This window comes from Somniosus microcephalus, chromosome 3 (genome assembly GCF_052327205.1).
Source record: "Somniosus microcephalus isolate GS21.2 chromosome 3, FLI_Smic_1.0, whole genome shotgun sequence".
Classification (NCBI taxonomy): Eukaryota; Metazoa; Chordata; class Chondrichthyes; order Squaliformes; family Somniosidae; genus Somniosus; species Somniosus microcephalus.
The window spans coordinates 312,730,671-312,751,074 of NC_140989.1; the positions used below are offsets into that span (position 1 = coordinate 312,730,671).

Genomic DNA, 20,404 nt, shown 5'->3' on the forward strand with positions numbered 1-20,404 from the left:
CGGAGCTCAAAAGCTTCCGTATCTTTCAACATTAGCGCTGGAGTGGCCGGCAGTTTTGAGGGAACGGCAACAGCTTGGTCCCATCGGTGCCGGATAGCGCACAATTTCCTGTACTTATGTCAAACAGTTATGGTTACTTACTGGCCACAATGGCAATGTTTTCTTTTTCTTGTTTTAGATCATTATCAGGGCAATATTAGAATTTCACTAATTGTAAAATTTATGCAAAATATATCAAAGAAAAGAAAGATAAAGGAAACCGATGTTCTCACTTGGAGAAATTTGTGATATAGTGCAAACAAAGCCTAGGACAGATTTCTGCATTTACCTAAATACCACTTACAAAGTACAAAAACATCTATTTTGGCTTCAGGTTTAGGGACTTTGTCAGCATCCTATGACCTCCATTTCCAATCAGCATTTGATTTTCAGTTCTCAAAACAGACCACTCCTAAAGAGCTTTAACACATTCAGCCTCTTGACCTCCATGGAAGCTTTCTAAATCCAAGTAATAAAATACAATGTGCCTAGGATATAACAGAATTTTTACTGAGTTAAAATGTAGCAAATTTATTACTAAATTTATTTTTCACAATCATGGGTTTTTCTACATTACCTTTACCTTTAAAGAAACAGGGCACAGCAAAATAGTTTTGAATGTACAGATTTGCAATAAAGAAATACAGCATTAAATAGACTTTCATAACATCTTTGGCATTGTATGTATATGGCACTCAATAGCAGCAGTTGATACTTGTAGATTCTGTTCTTTACTGTAGCAGTCACGAAAGAGGTGCATCAATTTTACCATTTGACCTACAAAAAAAGAAAAATCCAATGTATTACTGCTTTTGTTGTTAAATAATTTTTGTCTTCCATTTTCTGTTTCATATGAATGCGGTGACTGCAACACGGTGTGTTACTCATGATTTGTTAACTGGCATGCCTGCCAAAATATTTTGGCATGGTTCACTATCCGGCATAACAATAATACAGCAGGGTTTTGGTACAGGATTTTCAAGCAATCAATGGACTCGTGTTTGGTTACAAAAGTTTCAATGCATACGTATTGAAGAACAAGATAGAAAACACCTGACAAGATGGACATAACGGAGACACAACCAAGAGTTTAGTCATTATGATTTCTTGGCTTCAAGAAATAGAGCTGTTCTGATGGCTCATGTGTAAAATCTTCTCTGAACTATACAGACCAGAGTCCCAGATTTGATTTCCAGCTTGTCCCGAGTTAACTGAGCTCAGTCAGGACTGAGGCTATAATTAGCCACAGTACTCTTCGATTAGGGAAACAAGGACTAAATAAATCAATCAATCTTATCGAGCAGAATTCTTGATCCTGATCATTATACAACTATCTCAAGTGGAAGCGCATGTGGAAAGTGGGCAAAGACAAAATCGGGCTTGCCATAATGTCCTCCATAATTAGATAACCTGCACTCATTGTCAAGACTCACACACAAATAATGGCTAATTGGCCTTTTTCTTAATTGAGGGAGTCAATACCTTTATGGATGATGGGAATTTTTTTTTTTAAACAAATTAAAATAATTTTGTTAAGCCTGCTGAAGCATTAGACAGATTTTTGATAACATTGTGGTTATTTATATATCAATTTGCTTTAAGTCTTTGAAGTGTATTTTGGATTTAGACAAAATGCAAGTGTTAAAAATTGAGATTTCACAACTTTGAAATGTGTCCTTGAGACACAAAGCCAGTGATGGGTGTCAATTAGCAACCTTCCCTTAAAATATAATTTTCTTTAAGACCTCCATCCACCTGTTATCAGGTCCTGCTGGCTACAATTTAGCTGTCTTCAAAGACTACAGCCTTTTTACCATTAACTAAATAACAGAAAAAGCTGGAAAAACTCAGGCCAGGCAATATCCGTGGAGAGAGAAACAGAGTTAACGTTTCAGGTCGAAACCCTTCTTCAGAACGGAGAAAAAAAAGCAGGAAATGAAACAGATGAAAAGAAGTTGGGGGCTGGGAAATGGGGGAGGGGATGAAAGAACAAAAGGGACGGTTTGGTGAGAAGAGACATTGAGAGATTCAAGGCGAGACGAGATGGTAATAGGACAGATTAAGAAACAAAAGATGGCTCTAGATGAAGTGTGAAATGCGCTAGTAGAATGAAAGACAGCTGTCATGTGGGAGAGAAAAAAGAGAAAAGGCACAAACCAAAAGTGGATAAAAAATATATATAAATATGATAGGGGCCAAGGTTATGATCTGAAATTGTTGAACTCGATATTGAGGCCGGAAGGCTGTAAAGTGCCTAAATGGAAGATGAGGTGCTGTTCCTCGAGCTTACGCCGAGCTTCTGTGGAACAATGCAAGAGGACAGTGAGGTCTAAGTGGGAATGGGGCAGTGAATTAAAATGACAGGTGACCGGAAGCTTGGGGTCACGCTTACGGACGTGTTCCGCAAAGCAGTCACCCAATCTGTATTTGGTCTCCCCAATGTAGAGGAGACTCTTGTTTGTTTTCAAATTCCTATATATGTTTCCTACAAGCTAAACATTTAGGATAAGATCAGAAGTGCACATCAATGTGTGCACTTGACACTGAGCTTCCTTCCACAGCTTGTACCTAAACAAATTATTTATTCTGGTTAAACCACTAGAATAAAGGGCCGGATCTTGCTGTAAAAATAATGGCATGTTAATGACGCACGCAGTTATTAATGTGCAAATCGGCCAGCAAGTTCAGGGGATTAAGTGATACACCGTGAGTTGCACATTTCCAGTACTTGGTGATTTATGCCGCTCCGCTGTTTGCTTTGCACAAATTACATTTTGCCCTTAGTCTCCAGTTATTTTTAAGAACTTGCTGGATTTGCACATTAAACATGCCACAGAAAGTTAAGATGGGTAATTGACAGCATAAGTGCATTTAACGATGTGATCATTGTTAATGCAATGCCAATCAACCTCTCTGGTCCAAAAAATGAACAATATAAGTTGTGGAGTCTCATTCCTTCGGGTGGTAAATTGTTCTTGGAGATTTTAAAAATGTCACCAAAAAAAACTTACTTTTCCTTTGTCTCTTTTTTCTCTCAATGCAATCTTTATTTCTATTTCTCTTTCTGTACCTGATTTGACTAATTCACCCTCCATCTCAAGTTGTATTGTTTCTCAATTCTTACATCTCATTGGTTACTAAGATACACTGTTGGTCTTGCCGTTCACCAAGGTCCCAGATGCCTCGTTATCAGCTCGCACTCCCAGCAAGTTACGGTGCAAAATGTTTTTGCGCTGAAGAGTACAGAAAAAAGTCTAACTAACTGGGCATGTCACGAGATGCCCTGCTACAGCCAGATCTGGCCCAAAGATAAACAAACAGAGTACCCTACTCTATAAACAAACCATATTCAGGCCACAGATGATACTGTTACAATCTGGCTATTTCCTTTATGAAACAATTTTGACCCAATAAAGCACTTCATCAAAACAGCACTTCTCCAAACTTAATTTTAAAGCTCAATATCCATTTTATAACATGTCATCTAAACTTCTCTTCATGTACTCATCTAAAGTCACCATCAGTTAATAAAGACATTAACATACTAGTGCAACTGAGCAGTGAGGCGAGTGTTCGATCCTCATCCTGCTGAATTCTTGAATCTCAGCTGTGGTTCTGGGCTGAGGCGCTAAGCAAAGACCAGCTGGTGCACTATAGGAAGCCAAAAACAAACAAGCAACATACCTGACGAAGTTCAGGCAGTCATTTTAGTCCTGCGCCCTAGACAAACATAAAAGTCAGGTAATTAATACTTTTACGAAGTGGCTAGAAGCGCTAGATTCCACTTCCTCTCTTTCCCACCACACCCCCAATTCTCAGAGCAGATACCACTTTTGTAAAGGGAGAGGACAACTCGGTGTAAAAGCTGCTGCTCTCATACTGCCTTCCCTCTTCCCTCAATGATGCATGGCACAAACTAACAAAAAAATTAATGGGGGAGAAAAAATTTGAAATGGGAAAATATATTTTTGCAGACCATCTATTGTTTGAGAGGCAACCATAAGCAATATCCATCACAAGTTTCATAACTTAAAATGCATATCTACAATCATACGAAGGAAAATTATTTACAGATGTTCTCACCTAGTGGCTGGATCAAGGATCAGCCAATTTTCTGTGATAATTTGCAAATCCTGTCCACTAAGAGGTTCTCTGATCCTAACTTTCAGTTCTAATCGACCACCAGTAGCTTTTCTACCATCAAAAATCTAAGGTAAGGAAAACAAACGTGAGATTCAAACACAGTCCTAGAAAAATACTATAGAATTGAAAAATCATCCACAAATACTGTTGCAACATTTAAAAATAATTGAAATAGCAGTTTGTGATAGCCAGCACAAATCAGTATTGGCCCAGAAATTCGGGTCGGGGGCTTCCCACGGGTGTAAGCCCCCGACCTGCACTTACTTTGCGCGCCGGCAGTTGAGCTGTAGGGCCCCGTGGAATTCCGCTCCGGGGCCTGGCCCAGCTGCCGGCGCGCAGTGCATGTCCCAGGGGCGTAGTTAGTGCGATGCGTCCCCTGGGATCACGTGAGTCATGGGCAGGCAATCGGAGGAGGGAAAAGCCCATTCATAAGATTGACAGGAAGACCTGTCAAAACTTATGAATACTACGGCCCCAAAATAGCAGTAAACCTTCAAATAAATGTTTAAAAATCACACTTTTTAAATAAACTATAAATTACATTAAATAACTTTTAAACAATTTAAATTTTTGAAAAAAATAATTTTATTCTAACGGGGCTAAAAATAAACTTACCTTGCTTTAAAGTATTTAAAAATAATAAACCTGTGGGAAAAATGTTTTAATTTTAATTAATTGACCACTTACCTTGTAAAAAGCAGGCCTTACGCCTGCTTTTTACATTTCTAAATACTGCAGGCTTACGATCCCGGGATAACCTGCAAAAAAAACCTAAGTTCAAAGCGCACGCGCAGCCTCTCCTGCGCGCGCGTTCGACCTCTGAACCCCTTCGTTCAGAGGATCGGAAGTGCCGGTTTCCCGCGCATGCGCAGTGCATGCAGAAAACCGGCACTTCCATTGGGCCTATGGGTGAGTACCCCGTGCGTACTCACCCGTGGAGACCCGAATTTCTGGGCCAATAAAATGCGACATGCTGCAAATGAAGTTTAGAATTGATAGCATCTGAAATGTTGTCATTTAACTTAAACAATGTTGGTCTATAATGCCAATTTAAAAATGGCAGCAGCTATACTTAAATATTTTAGTAAATTGTATTTGAGAAAAACAGTAGAAACTCAAAACGATAAAGCTCTTCCACCTCTAAATGGACTTAAACACAGACTTTAGCCAAGTCACGCAAAGTAAACAAACAATCAACTCACCAAGCGCTAATACAGTGGCAGTACACACGAGCAGCATAAGCTGCTGTCAGTCCCCAGGCTCAGCCACAACCCCAGCCAATTAATATCACTCACTCATGACCACAATGAACACATATTGCTATGAATAGGTCAACAAATTGTGACTAAAGAATAATTGTAATTAAAAAAGTAAACACTCCCTTCTCTGTGCCACAGGATTTTGTGTTATAATTCGATTACTGTTAGAGAGGACTTCAGTTAAAAAAAATAGCTGATGCATTGAACAATTTCATCTTTTCTCATATTTCAGACTGACACCTCTTCTAGTTCCCTACAGCCCTCTCTGTCCTCATACAGTTAACCTCATTACTCAAGTAACTACTTTCCAGGCTTTCACAACTCAACTTTCCCACATTGAATTTTTTTTACACCAGCTTTGAAATTGCATTTGTTAATTTGCAAGTCAAATAGCAGTTGGTGAGATATTCAATTTGTAATTGAATAAAATGTTCATTTTCTACAATACCAGCTCCTTAGTGGGATGAATAATGCTGATGTGAATTTGCGGTGGAATTAATTCTACTCCAGATGTACTCTGTCTTGAAATCAGAATGACATGGGCCACAAAAAAAAAAGCTATTATTCCCCCTTGGTCTTCTGTAGACCAGAGAATATCTCCTTATGTTTAACAGCATGCAGCACACAGACTTATACCCTGGTTATATTTCTGTTGTCAGAATCTGAATGGTGCTGTTCCAGTTGCAATAGAAATAACACAAGGGTAACGAGGTCAACTGCAGCACCCCTGCTGAGATCAGATAGCTCAGCACACACCAGGCATCAAACCTGTGACCTTTCTGGACTGTCTGACTCAGTTACCAACTGTTTTACCCACTGGAGAAGCCCCTCTGTTAAAACATTAAAAAGCTTTAGGGCACACCTATCGATCACAATGCCTTGCGCAACAATATAATCTCACGTGCATTGATATGTAATAAAATATACTCAATTCCAAATTGCTTACTTTAGAGTACCTGATAATTAGAATTTCTTTAAACACTAAATTCCCTCTGCTTAATTTGAATTATTGGATCATTCAAATTTTTCAGCACAAAAAATGACTTACAATTATCAGGAGTAATCTGCCTACACAATATATTCTAATGCAAACTAACTTCCAAGCATACTGCAGCTACCTCCCTGCAAAATCAGAATCTAAATAGCACACCTTGCTTATTCTGGTCTTGTGGCGCATCCTGAATTTATACAGTACTTTTGAAACCAGATTTGGACGGAATTAAGAGTTGTGCTGGTTTCAAAAAGTGCAGTATAATTTGGGTATGATTGTAGTCTGCTGCAGGTTAAAAGCACAGGGAAATGTTAGTTTAGATTTTGCTACGTGTGTGTTTATGGGGCCATGGTACATAGCTCAATTCTCATCAAATTTGATCCAAGTATATATGGACAATACTAGCAATGAGAAGTCAGATCAAATCCAAATTCTAACCTCCGAATGCCTGTATAGGTGTGGTGATTTCTGCACTCTGAATCAGTCCCAGCTTTGGAGTAGGGTTAATTCCAGGATCAATTCAGAGACAGAAATGCCCACTGGATTTATGTCCACTTCCCAAAAGTGCAACATCCAATATGCACACACAAAAAAATTACACTTAATTTTTGGTGGGCAGCCCAAGATTCACATGCTGAATCTGAATTAAGATAGCGGGACTCTGTACAGAGATGTTGTGCCTGAATTCCACATTGTTATGAAAAGTTATTGGTGATAGAATTGGGTGGGGGTGGAGTCTTATTGCTGGAAGCATCGGAATTCTAGGAAAGAGAAACATAGAAATGAATCTCTCATGTGGAATGATACAAATTGCACTTTTAAATCTCTTTTATTCTCCAACCTGGAGGCTCTCCATTTGAGGTGGTCACAATGCTGGAGTCACTCTGCTGACATCAATGATAAAGATCAGTGAGGTTTTCCTTAATATGTATCATTAATGATCAGTTATTGAGCTAGGAAAGTGCTGCCTGGCACCTTCTTAAAAAAAAAAAGCCTAAAACGACTAACTCACCACATGGAAAAGAGAAACAGGTATTTTATCACACATTGAGACTTCAACATGCTGTTCCACCACACCAACCCATTTTACAATGTAACACATACTAAAACAGAATAAGCAATTTTCATACAACTGGTGAGTGATGAAATTGAAGCAATAAAAACAGAACAATAACAGCGGCTAAATACTAGAATGGTGCAGCTCTAAGTTATTTATACGTGAAAGGCCTCAAGTTCAATTCCCGGTGTGTGTTGAGTTTACTGATTTCAGTCAGGTGACAGTGGGGACAAGATGATTAGCTTCAGCATTCATAGGGTAAGGAATGGGAAAAGTCATCCAGGGTTTCTGCTCTTGATTGTTATCCCATGAACCCTGCTGGATGCATGTGCATTGGGTGATGAAAAGAGCAGGGTTGTCTGTGATGCCCACTATGGTTGAATAGTCTGCCCACATGCATGTAGAATGGCCACTTGACCAGATACCAAAGGACTGCCAGCATTTATGACGCTGTCCAGCCAGCGTTATTTCCTTCAAAGGTTGCAATATTATTGAAAATTAGTGAAACTGATGTACTAGTTATTTTGCAAACTAAATTAATTCATGTGTAAAATTTGTAAGAAAAAGAAATAGAAATAAATAAATAATTTTTTTGGTATTATTTTCAGTGAACTATTTTTGACATAACTTGAAAGTGCTGACACATGGGATGCTTGAAAGGGTTTCAAGTACTGGTTACTTTAAAACATACAAATTTATCAAAATCAAGTATCTTACCTCAACGATTTCTCTGACTTCACATTCAGTTTCTAGTTTGTCCAGTTTTAGCTGTGCAGTTCCCACTGGTTTGTCACTCCTGAAAAATCCGCTGTAAAAAGTCAAAGCAATTAATCATGTCTAACAGAAATAATCTTGCAAAACAAAACAATATTTACCTGCCTCCAAATTGCTGTGCTAAAAAACAGAACAGTACTAAGTATAGAAATAGTGGTTGACTAATACAAATACAAAAGATTAAAGCAATAGGCTAGTATGGAACTCTAAAGGGTGCTTTCACAGAGAAATAAAATAACCATGGCACAGCGTTGGGTATTCTAGGACACAAGCTGCAGTCTCCCTCATAGTGATTGATCTGAACTAGGTTAGGGAGATCAGCTGCATCTTTATATGATAGGAGAAAGATACGTATATACATACAGAAGGGCCAGTCGTCCCTGGGTGCTTTCCTAGTGGTCAACTGCAAAGCAGGACATGCAGTAGCCTTGGAATAGGTCTCCAGTGCATTCTCTGTTGGGATTGGCGTGTGCCATGGGGAAACTAGGTGGTGTGTCAAAAGATGCTTACAACTTCTAGGATTCTAGTCTCATTGAAGAGAGTAATTGGTTAGAGGACATTTTTTTTTTTTTTTTTTTAAATTGGTAAGTTAGCAACAATACATGGTTACCAAAATTGCCAAATAGAATCACCATTGTAAAAATATACACGACACAAACAGTAGAAAGCTTCTCAAAAGAAACTCCTCCTCCTGCTCCAAAGTCAAGCACAAATTTCTTGTGGCAGAAAATATTTTTGTAACATCCCTGCACCGTCATACAAAAGAACAGATACACTCGGATTTTTATGCAGAATACACTACCCGTTGCTGTTCTTACCCCTTATGAAATATTTCAAACTTAATTCCTTTGGTCTGAATTATTCGTTTAAATCCTCGGTGGTTTCTGTTAATATTGAGCATAAAACTCTGATTATATTCTGGAAGAAAAAAAAATGCTTTTAAAAAAAACTATATGACACATAGAACCTCACAGAGTTTGGATAAAACATGCTAAAAGGATTTGAAATGCACATTCCTAATTGATTTCAACTACCAAATAGTCTTGCAACAAATCACAAACAGGCTAGGTATTTTACATTAGTGCAGTCAGCACACAAAAATATAAAATCATCCTCCTTAGATCATCTCTTCATATAAAAACGTAATTACAGGGCATTAACACTGTGCTCACACTAATTCTAAAATGCAGAACCTTATAATAAGCTACATGTCTCATTCAAGATTAATTTATCATAGAATAATCCAGCACAGGTGCCGTTCAGCCCACTGTGCCTGTGCCGGCTCTTTGAAAGAGCTATCCAATTAGTCCCACTCCCCATCTCTTCACCATAGCTCTTCAAATTTTTTATTTTCAAGTATTTATCCAATTCCCTTTTGAAAGTTACTATTGAATCTGCTTCCACCACCTTACAGGCAGTGCATTCCAGATCATGACAACTCGCTGCATAAAAAAATGTTTCCGCATGTCACCTCTGGTTCTTTTGCCAATCACCTTAAATCTGTGTCCTCTGGTTACTGACCCGTCTGCCACTGGAAACAGTTTCTCCTTATTACTCTATCAAAACCCTTCAAGATTTTGAACACCTCTAGCAAATCTCCCCTTAACCTTCTCTGCTCTAAGGAGGAGAACAACCCCAGTTTCTCTAGGCTCTCCACGTAACTGAAGTCTTTCATCCATGGTACCATTCTAGTAAATCTCTTCTGCACCCTCTCTAAGGCTTTGACATCCTTCCTAAAGTGTGGTGCCCAGAATTGGACACAACACTGTAGTCTAACCACAGGTGGGAAGGTAAGCTGTGAGGAGAACATAAAGAGGCTGCAAAGGGATATAGATAGACTAAGTAAGTGGGCAAAAAAGTGGCAGATGAAGTAAAGTGTGAAATTATCCACTTTGGTAGGAAGAATGGAAAAGCAGATTTTTTTTTTTTTTTTTTTTAAAAAGCAGTTGGTATTCAGAGGGATTTGAGAGTCCTTGTACACGAATCACAAAGTTCACATGCAGGTACAGCAAGCAATTAGGAAAGCAACTGGTATGTTAACCTTTATTGCAAGAGGGTTGGAGTACAAGAGTAAGGAAGTCTTGCTTTGGGGAGACCACACCTGGAGTACTGTGCACAGTTTTGGTCTCCTTACCAAAGGATATACTTGCCTTAGAGGGGGTGCAACAAAGGTTCACTAGATTGATTCCTGGGGTGAAAGGGCTGTCCTATGAGGAGAGATTGAGTAGAAATGGTCTATATTCTCTGGAGTTTAGAAGAATAAGAGGTGATCTCATTGAAACGTATAAAATTCTTAAGCGAGCATGACAAGGTAGATGCTGAGAGGCTGTTTCCCCGATTCAGATAACAAAACCTATAATGGATATAAATAATAATATACATATATAGGCTGTAAGAAAGTGGAAGTTTTTTCATGCAGAGCCTTTAAAGACTGCATACTATAAAATAGTTCAATAACGGACTTTGTATTCTCTACCCCGCAATTTTCTCTCCTCTCCTGCACTCATGCTCAATCTTGTTCTTAGCCGACACTCATGCAAATATTTCAATGGGATCACTAGAGGGCTATCAGCAGAACCCCTAGCTGACTTTTCTGCTCCATAGCCTAGGCTCACTGAGGCCAATGTGGTGCCTCCACTGCTACCCCCAGCTAACACAGCACAAAGCAGAAAACAAACCTAGAACCCCAAGGTTTATACAATACTGAGCAGTGCCTCTTTCAGTACCCAGCAGGCCATTGGTAAACTTCATACTTTGTGTACTTTAGAATGGAAATCGTCTGAGACTCTAGAACAGTGGGTCTGTAGTTCCTAGTGTTCATGGAAATCTGAATAAAAAGTGCAGATACACACCACTCATCAAAAAAAAATCAGAAGGACCATGACTGCAACTGTCCCTCAATGGTGCACTAAGTACAGGTAAGTAACATATTTGCGATAGCTGGACTTGGTTACATTAACAATTAATCTGGGCATAAAATCAACACAAAGAACTATAGTTGTAAATTTAGTTGAATAGATCATAAAATAGAATGGCAAAATACGAAAGTGTCATTGAAAAAGTTATGCTTTACATTATGGCCTCATCAAAAATATGTCATTTCAAGCTACACATTTATTCAGATTCAGAATATTAATATATTTAAACAAAAATGATACAAACATACAGCTCCTTCCTGAAAACAGAGAAAAGCTGCTAGTCTCATACCTGGACAATTAGTATTCTTGATCACAGTCGTTTTGTTTCGTTGGGCTTGCGCCTGTTAAAAAAGGCTGTAGCTTACGGTTAACAGTAACATTTATATATTTTATAGTTTCTTCGTGAATAATTATCATATGAAATAAAAATTGATATTAATATTCAACTAGTTAAAATCAACAAGATATATTCACAAATACGTAGTGATTTACATTTGTAAATTTCTGTTGTACTTTTTGGAATTAAGTGCAGTCTGTAACTGAAGAGAAGAAGAACATTGTTGCTAGATTGCAACCAGAATGTAAAGTCTAAATATTTATTACACAATTTTACTCACTGTACTAGGATACTGAAATTCAAACTTTACAAAGGCATCAAGGTCATGTGTGGCCACACCTGTGTAAAATAAAACAAAATAAGCTATGTTTCCCAGTAGGAATTAGCTCCTCATCCAAGTCACAACATAGAAAATAAATTCAATTTAACTTCATAAATGTGTTGTGGTTAGTTGATTTTTTAAAAATAGACATTTGTGTAAAGGGTTTTACAAACAAGTTAAGTCAAGGTTATTAACAGCACACGATGCAGGAATGTCATCTACAATACACCTTTCACTGGTGTCTAGTACCACAGGCTTTGTAATATACACTAAGTTTTACATTTACAATTTACAGGAAACTTCGCGATATCTGGCACCGACGGGACCGAGCTGCTGCCGATCTATCAAAACTTCCGGATAGACCAGCGCTAATGTTGAAGGATACGGAGGTTTTCATCTCCGTATCTGACAACAAACACTGTTGCTTAGCAACAGCTTGTAAACACTCAGCCCGTACCTTGGAAGCATCTCTGAAGCTGTTGCTAAGCTACAGAGACACTTTCCAGAGCCTGACTGTTAAAAAAAAATGCTAGAAGAAAAAAAAAACCTAACCAAAACGGCTGTTGATTTCTGCCGTTAGATCGAGGTTTCCGGACATACAACCTCCGGATAAACCAAAGTTTTCTGTATTTTTCTTTTACAACATATTTAAAGAGAAACAGCATATTTGACTAGACATTGGAGGCATGCAGCAGTGTTGTGAAGAAACAATCTGTGTGAAATACAAAACCTTAGATACAATTTTATAGATTTACTTTGATATTGTAGCAGTATTATCATTTATGCATAATTTAAAAGAAATTTCGGTTGTAGTGATGACAAGCTAACATTAAAATCAAAGCAACAAAATGAGTGAAAATTTCTTCATAACAATCAAAAGGTAGCAAGGCAATGTTGCTATATCTGGCTCTCAAGAGCTCCCAAAGACTCAGGTGGTCATTTAATAGGGATAATTTGGATTTTCAAACTTATTTTATATAATTTATTCAATTAAGAAAAATGCAATAATTCTTTTTTTTTATTATATACAAAGACAGTACCGACCCACTGATCCCACAGCGCAAATACTTATATAGAATCTTCCACAGTACTGTATATTACTTTAATCTTCTCCCAAGAATAAAATATTTAAATGACATTGCTACGAATAGTTGGCAAAAAACAATGGGCTGGATATTCCGACCCCCACGGGTGTGTATGCACCCGTAGGGGCCTCGCAAGTGCCAGTTGCAGGCATCTGCCTGCCCTGGAAAGGGCCTCCGGGCAGAGTTCCACTTTCGGCACAATCTCCGCCCGCTGAAAACCTTTAAAAATCTTACATCTGGTAAAAGCAGGCGTAAGGCCTGCTTTTACCAGCATAAGAGTTTTAATTTAAAAAATTTAAAAAAATTTTTTTTAATACTTTTAAAAAGGTAAGTTTATTTTTAGCCCCGTAAAAAAAATATTTTTTCAAAATATTGAATTTGTTTAAAATATTTAATTTAATGTCATTTTAACTAATTTTAAATATGTGATTTAAAAAAAATGTATTTAATGATTAACTGTGTTTAAGTGATCCCCATTCATACTTTTGACAGATCTATGCGTAGAGACCTGTCAAAAGTGTGCAGGGGGATTCTCTTTGATTGGTTCCCCGTGGCCCACGTGATCCCAGGGACACTTGCGAACCGCGTGCGCCCCTGGGCTGCCTGGGCCTCTCTTCCAGGATCGGAAGTCTCGGGACCTACAGAACCAGCAGATAAGTGCGTAGATTTTTTCCGTTTGGAGGCTTTCTGCGTGCAGATGCCTCCAATCAGAAATTCAGGGCCAATGTTTATCTTGAGGTGAACATATCTCTTAAGCAGAGCCTGGATTACAACTGCACAGGGCCCAAATGACAAAGCATAATACTTTAATCTTTGACTTCTTATATAATTGTAATTATGGTCTCCTGTCCTACTCCTCTCCTGAAGATGCTGACTGATAATGGGGTACAATTCCTTGGTTGCCAGCTATTCTCCTGTATGTTGCCCAAATGCTCATTCTTCATGAGTGGACATAGACAGCAATTGTTGGCACATTATTTGACCTGGGGAACGAAGGCACAGTAGCCGAGCTTCATTCTGGAGAGTCTAGAACCAGGGGTCACAGTCTCAGGATAAGGGGTCGGCCATTTAGGGCTGAGATGAGGAGCAATGTCTTCACTCAGAGGGTTGTGAATCTTTGGAATTCTCTACCCCAGAGGGCTGTGGTGCTCGGTCGTTGAGTACTGTATATTCAAGGCCGAGATCGATAGATTTTTGAACTCTAGGGGAATCAAGGGATGAGAGTATTGGGCAGGAAAGTTGAGTTGAGGTCGAGGATCAGCCATGATCTTATTGAATGGCAGAGCTGGCTCGAGGGACTGTATGGCTTACTCCTACTCCCATTTCTTATATTCTTATTCTATACTTGATGCGCTATCAATTACTCATAAAAGACTGAGTTAGAAGAGTAACTAAAGGCTTTTATTAACAACAGAATGGAGGTCTGCCTCGAGTGGTCGACCGGTCCAGGATACCAAGGGCTGGGGAGCAGTCACCTTTATACTAGGACCTGTGGGAGGAGTCAGCCGAGGCATGTCCAGGCATGTACACAGTGGAATACAAACAGGACAAACAGGAATACAAACAGTGGTTTACCACATTCACCCCTTGTTTAAAATTGAGTCCGGCGGGGTGAAGTGTATTAAAAGTTAGTGTATTGGAGTCTCTCCGGAGGTCTTGTCTGCCGCTGTGATCGGCGTGGCGACGGCAGGGGTAGTGAAGCTTCCGGCGTCGAGTCCAGCGTAGGCTGTGGCACAGGCGTGTCGTCCTCGTAGATGTCGAGCGGGTCGCGGGGCCCAGGCCTGCCGTCTGCTGGGGCTGGATATCGGATCGTGGGGTGGGGGGGGTGGTAGTGGGTTACTGTGGTCCCCGAGGGTGCAAGGTCTCTTATGGAGACTGTGTCCTCCCGCCCGTCCGGGTATGCGATGTAAGCATACTGGGGGTTGGCGTGGAGGAGGTCGACCCTCTCGACCAGGGGGTCCGTTTTATGGGTCCTCACGTGTCTTCTCAGTAGGACCGGCCCTGGGGACGTCAGCCATGGCGGTAGCGATGTCCCTGATGTGGACTTCCTTGGGAAGACGAACATTTTCTCATGAGGGGTGGCGTTAGTGGCAGTGCAGAGACCGAATAGAGTGGAGCGCATCGGGGAGCACATCCTGCCAGCGGGAGGTTGGAAGGCCCCTAGACTTTAAGGCTAGCAGGACGGCCTTCCAAACTGTCGCATTTTCTCTTTCCACCTGTCCGTTCCCCCGGGGGTTGTAACTGGTGGTCCTGCTTGTGGCAATACCCCTAGTTAGCAGGTACTGACGGAGTTCGTCGCTCATAAACGATGAGCCCCGGTCGCTATGGATATAGCTGGGGAAGCCGAACAGGGTGAAGAGGTTGTTCAGACATTTAATGACCGTGGCACTGGTCATGTCCGGGCAGGGGAAGGCGAACGGGAAACGGGAGTACTCATCAATAATATTGAGGAAGTACACATTGCGGTCGGAGGAGGGGAGAGGCCCTTTAAAATCAACGCTCAGGCGCTCGAAGGGGCGAGTGGCTTTTATCAGGTGGGCCCTGTCTGGTCTATAAAAGTGTGGTTTGCACTCAGCGCAGACTTGGCAGTTCCTGGTCATGGTCCTGACCTCCTCAATAGAGTAAGGCAGGTTGCGGGCCTTGATGAGGTGGAAGAACCTGGTGACCCCCGGGTGGCAGAGGTCATTGTGGAGGACCCGTAGTCTATCGATCTGCGCGCTGGCGCAGGTGCCACGCGATAGCGCATCCGGGGGTTCATTTAGCTTCCCGGGCCGGTACAAGATCTCGTAGTTGTAGGTGGAAAGTTCGATTCTCCACCTCAAGATCTTGTCATTTTTGATTTTGCCCCTCTGCTTGTTGTTAAACATAAAAGCAACTGAACGCTGGTCAGTGAGCAGGGTAAATCGTTTTCCGGCCAGGTAGTGCCTCCAATGACGCACAGCCTCCACAATCGCCTGGGCCTCCTTCTCAACAGCGGAGTGTCTGGTCTCCGGGCCTTGGAGGGTTCGTGAAAAGAAGGCCACGGGTCTCCCCGCCTGATTGAGGGTAGCGGCCAGGGCAAAGTCGGACGCGTCGCTTTCCACCTGGAAGGGGATGGATTCGTCCACTGCGTGCATGGTGGCTTTGGCAATGTCCTCCTTGATACGGTGGAAGGCTAAGCGGGCCTCTGCCGTCAAGGGAAAAGAGGTGGACTTGATCAGCGGACGGGCCTTGTCCGCATAGTAGGGGACCCACTGGGCGTAATAGGAGAAAAACCCTAGGCACCTCTTCAGGGCCTTGAGGCAGTGGAAGTTCCATAAGGGGACGCATCCGGTCGGGGTCGGGGCCGATGACTCCGTGTTCCACAACACAGCCAAGGATGGCGAGGCGGTTTGTGCGGAATATGCACTTCTCCTTGTTATATGTCAGGTTTAGGAGTTGGGCGGTGCGGAGGAATTTTTCGAGGTTTGCGTCATGGTCCTGCAAGTCACGGCCGCAGATGGTCACATTGTCCAGATATGGGAAAGTGGCCTGCAACGCATTTTGATCTACCATCCGGTCCATCTCCCTTTGGAAGACGGAGACCCCGTTGGTGACGCCAAAGGGAACCCTAAGGAAGTGATAGAGGCGGCCGTTTGCCTCAAAGGCAGTGTACTGGCGGTCCTCAGGGCGGATGGGGAGCTGGTGGTACGCTGATTTCAGGTCAATGGTCGAGAAGACGCGGTACTGCGCGATCTGGTTGACCATATCAGCTATACGGGGGAGTGGGTAGGCGTCCAGCAGGGTGTAGCGATTTATTGTCTGACTGTAGTCGATGACCAGGCGCTGCTTCTCGCCGGTCTTAACGACCACAACCTGGGCTCGCCAGGGGCTGGTGCTGCCCTCAATAATCCCTTCTTTCAGGAGCCGCTCCACTTCGGTTTTAATGAAAACCCTGTCCCCGGCACTGTATCGCCTGCTCTTTGTGGCGATGGGCTTACAGTCGGGGGTGAGGTTAGCAAACAGTGGTGGGGGGGTGACTCTGAGTGTGGAGAGGTTGCACCTGGTGCGCGGCGGGCAATTTGGAAGCTGCTGGCTGCGGACTGTGAGTGGGGGTAGGGGTCCACCGTACGCCATCGTAACACTTTTAAGGTGGCACTGAAAATCTAACCCCAGCAGGACGGCAGCGCAGAGGTCAGGCAGGACCAGAAGTTTAAAATGATCGTACACGGTCCCGTCTACTACGAGTGTCACCACGCAGTAGCCGCCGATGTCCGCCGACTGGGACTCGGAGGCCATAGAAATCCGCTGTTGCGCAGGCAGGACTGGGAGAGAGCAACGCCGCACCGTGTCGGGGTGGATGAAGCTCTCCGTGCTCCCAGAGTCAAAAAGGCAGATTGTATCGTGACCATTTACCTTAATGTCCATTGTGGAACTGGCCAGTTGGTGCGGTCTCGCTTGGTCCAGTGTAACGGATGCCAGCGTAGGGGTCGGTGTGTCGCTGCGGGTATCAGATGAGGCGGTGTCGGGGGCCTGCTGCGTCCCGGCTGTCGTCCAAGATGGCGGCGTCCATGATCCCCATGTGGCTGGAGGCGTCCAAAATGGCTGCTGTACCGGTGATTCGCACACGGCCGGGGAGGTCCAAAATGGCGGCCCGCATGGCCCACACGCAGCGCTGCTGGTGTTCGGGGTGGCTTTGGCCCTGCAGACGCTAGCGTAGTGTCCCTTCTTCCCGCAGCCCGAGCAGATCGCGTTTTTCGCCTGGCAGCGCGCTCTGGGGTGTTTTGCCTGGCCACAGAAGTAGCATTTCTGGCCTTGGGGCACTGCTGTCTGGCCTTGGGACACTGCTGCGGTAGTTGGGCCGTTGTTGGGGTGTGGCTGGGGTGGCACGGCGCTATGAGGCGGTCCTACCGTGTCCCAGGCTGTCATTCCCCGCGGCGTCCACGGTGCAGAGGAGTAGGCATCCATGCCCTGGTAGGCTGCATCCAACGATAGTGCGAGTTCAGAGGCCTTGTTGAGGTCGAGGTTACTCTGCTCCAACAGTCGCTGTCGTGTGTAATTGGATCTGTGGCCCGCTACAAAAGCGTCCCGGATAAGTTCCTCTGTGTATACGGCGGCCTTTACATCCTTACAACCACAGGCCCGGCCAAGCACAGACAGTGCCTGAAGGTATTCCACGGTCGATTCCCCAGGTTGTTGTTTACGACTCCCCAGGAGGTGCCTGGCGTACACTTCGTTCACTGGGCGCGTGTACTGGTCCTTGAGGAGCTTGATAGCATCCGCGTACGAGGTCGCGTCTTGGATGACCGAGTACACTCGGTGGTTCACTTTGGAGGTCAGGACATCCAGTTTGTCCTCGTCCGATTTGATTGCTTCGGAGGCGGTCAGGAATTTTTCGAAACACTTAAGCCAGTGAGTAAACTTGGTGGATGAGTCCGCCTCCCGATGATCTAAGTCCAGGCATGCTGGTGTGAGGATCTTCTCCATTATAAAAATGTTGTTAATAAAATTGATGCGCTATCAATTACTCATAAAAGACTGAGAGTTAGAAGAGTAACTAAAGGCTTTTATTAACAACAGAATGGAGGTCTGCCTCGAGTGGTCGACCGGTCCAGGATACCAAGGGCTGGGGAGCAGTCACCTTTATACTAGGACCTGTGGGAGGAGTCAGCCGAGGCATGTCCAGGCATGTACACAGTGGAATACAAACAGGACAAACAGGAATACAAACAGTGGTTTACCACAATACTCACCTAATGTCCACATATGCATACGTTCAGAAGCCACTGGACAGCAAACACAATTGGGAACCCTGCGTTTTCCCTCCCAAAGCTCATGCATACGGAGGCCAATTGTAGCACTTAATACTGCTGCAGCTGAAATCAGTTAACTCAGTACAGACAAGAGACTGAAAATAGGATGTTATGGTCTGTATGGCTCAGTTATACAATACCTTTATTAAACAAACCTTTCAGAGGTGTTACTTTATTATGTTTTTATTTTTGGTGTGCTCATAAAAATATACAATGTCAGTGCTGGGGAATGGAACATTTTACTTCTTTTTTGAATTCAGTTTCAGCATCAAGCATGCCCATGTTGGTTACAGCACAAGAATGCCAAATATTAATGTGGCTTCATCCTTGATTTCTGAAGGACAATCCCTATTACAAGGTGACATTTCATTTGCGATACCAGACATCCTAGTGGCTTTTCTGAGTGGAAATGCTAATTTTTAGCCAATTACTGACTGCTTTATGCTGCAACCTTGTGCCCATTAGAAAGCTAATTCATACCATCCAAATTAATTTCAATTAAACCCTTCCAACTAGTAGGAAGAGACGATTTCCATCTTATTAGTCTAGACTGCAATTAAACTCTCGTTAGAAAAAAAGCAAATGTGTCAAACATAAGAATTAGGAGCAGGAGTAGGCTATGCGGCCCCTCGAACCTAACTCATATGCCAATGTTTATTTTTGTTACTAGAAACTATGAGTTTATCAATGTAGCCATTATCAGCTACTTTTGCATTACGCTACTGTTACATGGGGCGCTATTTTGCCTTACCTGAAGGAGCAGGGAGATTTATTCCTTTTACAATGATGAGAAGCATTTCAGTACTGCTGATGTCTGAAAATATCCTACAAAATAAAGCAGAATATTTTGGTCTGCCTAGTAGCATATAATCATACAATGTAAAACTTAAGTCAAACAGTCACCCGTAGGAAGGAACAGGGCAATTTTGGCTTTTGAAAAGCTACTCACTGTTAGGAGATAATACACAAGTAGAATAAACTGAATACCAACTTACATTTTTCTCAAAGTGAGCCATTTTGAACTTTTATGGCACTAATCCTCATAGGTGTCAACCTACAAGGAGGATTTAATATGGTGATACTATCGAAGCTCACGTGAATGTAGCCAAGTGTCACTCGATACCCGTGAAACCCAACTCCCAACACAATACCTTCAGGAGGGGAGAGAAAATTTAAGGGGGAGAAAAAAAAAGGAAAATACCTTTTGTTTAGTCTGTTACGTTTATTCAGAATCAGAATATTGACAGTAATGCTGAATAAAATGTTGCTTTCTTTTTTCCCCTCCAGTTTTCTCATCTCTCAAATGAACAAGTACTAAATTCTTGTTGTAGGGCAACAATTTTTAGTTGCTTCACATTGAATCATTTTGTATATCTGTACGTTTTCATAAATGGCAGAGCGGTAACAGCATAACATGGAACAGGTCAGATGATGGTTGGTCAAGGAGACACCCATCAACCTGCTTGGGCATCTCAGTGTCACACTCCATGATAATATAACGATAAAGGTGAAGAAATGCAATTTTTTCTAAAATCTATTCAGGATGTGTATAATGCTGGCAAGACTCTTCCTTTATTGCCCGTCTTTAGTTGCCCGATATGGTGGTGGTAGTAGTGGGCTCTCAAACTGCTGCAGTCCTTGTAGTGATGGTTCTCCCACAACATTGCTAGGTATGGAATTTCAGGATTTCAATCAACCGTGTGACAAT

General features: G+C 42.3%; 1 protein-coding gene across 8 annotated transcripts in view; it reads right to left on the reverse strand.

The window, feature by feature from the left end:
- Window positions 1-535: 535 nt before the first annotated feature.
- cc2d1b (coiled-coil and C2 domain containing 1B) overlaps window positions 536-20,404 on the reverse strand; it is a 62,453-nt gene continuing 42,584 nt past the window's right edge. Inside the window, exons 18-25 of one of the 8 annotated variants that reach the window (XM_085982956.1) lie at window positions 19,448-19,521; window positions 11,799-11,857; window positions 11,471-11,522; window positions 9,082-9,181; window positions 8,207-8,297; window positions 4,123-4,247; window positions 3,724-3,759; window positions 536-816 (exon numbers count right to left, since the gene is read on the reverse strand). In XM_085982956.1, coding sequence (XP_085839082.1) covers window positions 3,747-3,759; window positions 4,123-4,247; window positions 8,207-8,297; window positions 9,082-9,181; window positions 11,471-11,522; window positions 11,799-11,857; window positions 19,448-19,521 — 514 coding nt within the window. In that variant the 3' untranslated portion in view covers window positions 536-816; window positions 3,724-3,746. Of the gene's footprint in view, window positions 817-3,723; window positions 3,760-4,122; window positions 4,248-8,206; window positions 8,298-9,081; window positions 9,182-11,470; window positions 11,542-11,798; window positions 11,858-19,447; window positions 19,848-20,404 lie in introns of those variants that run through there. The other 7 variants (XM_085982955.1, XM_085982957.1, XM_085982962.1 and 4 more) reach the window with 7 other exon arrangements.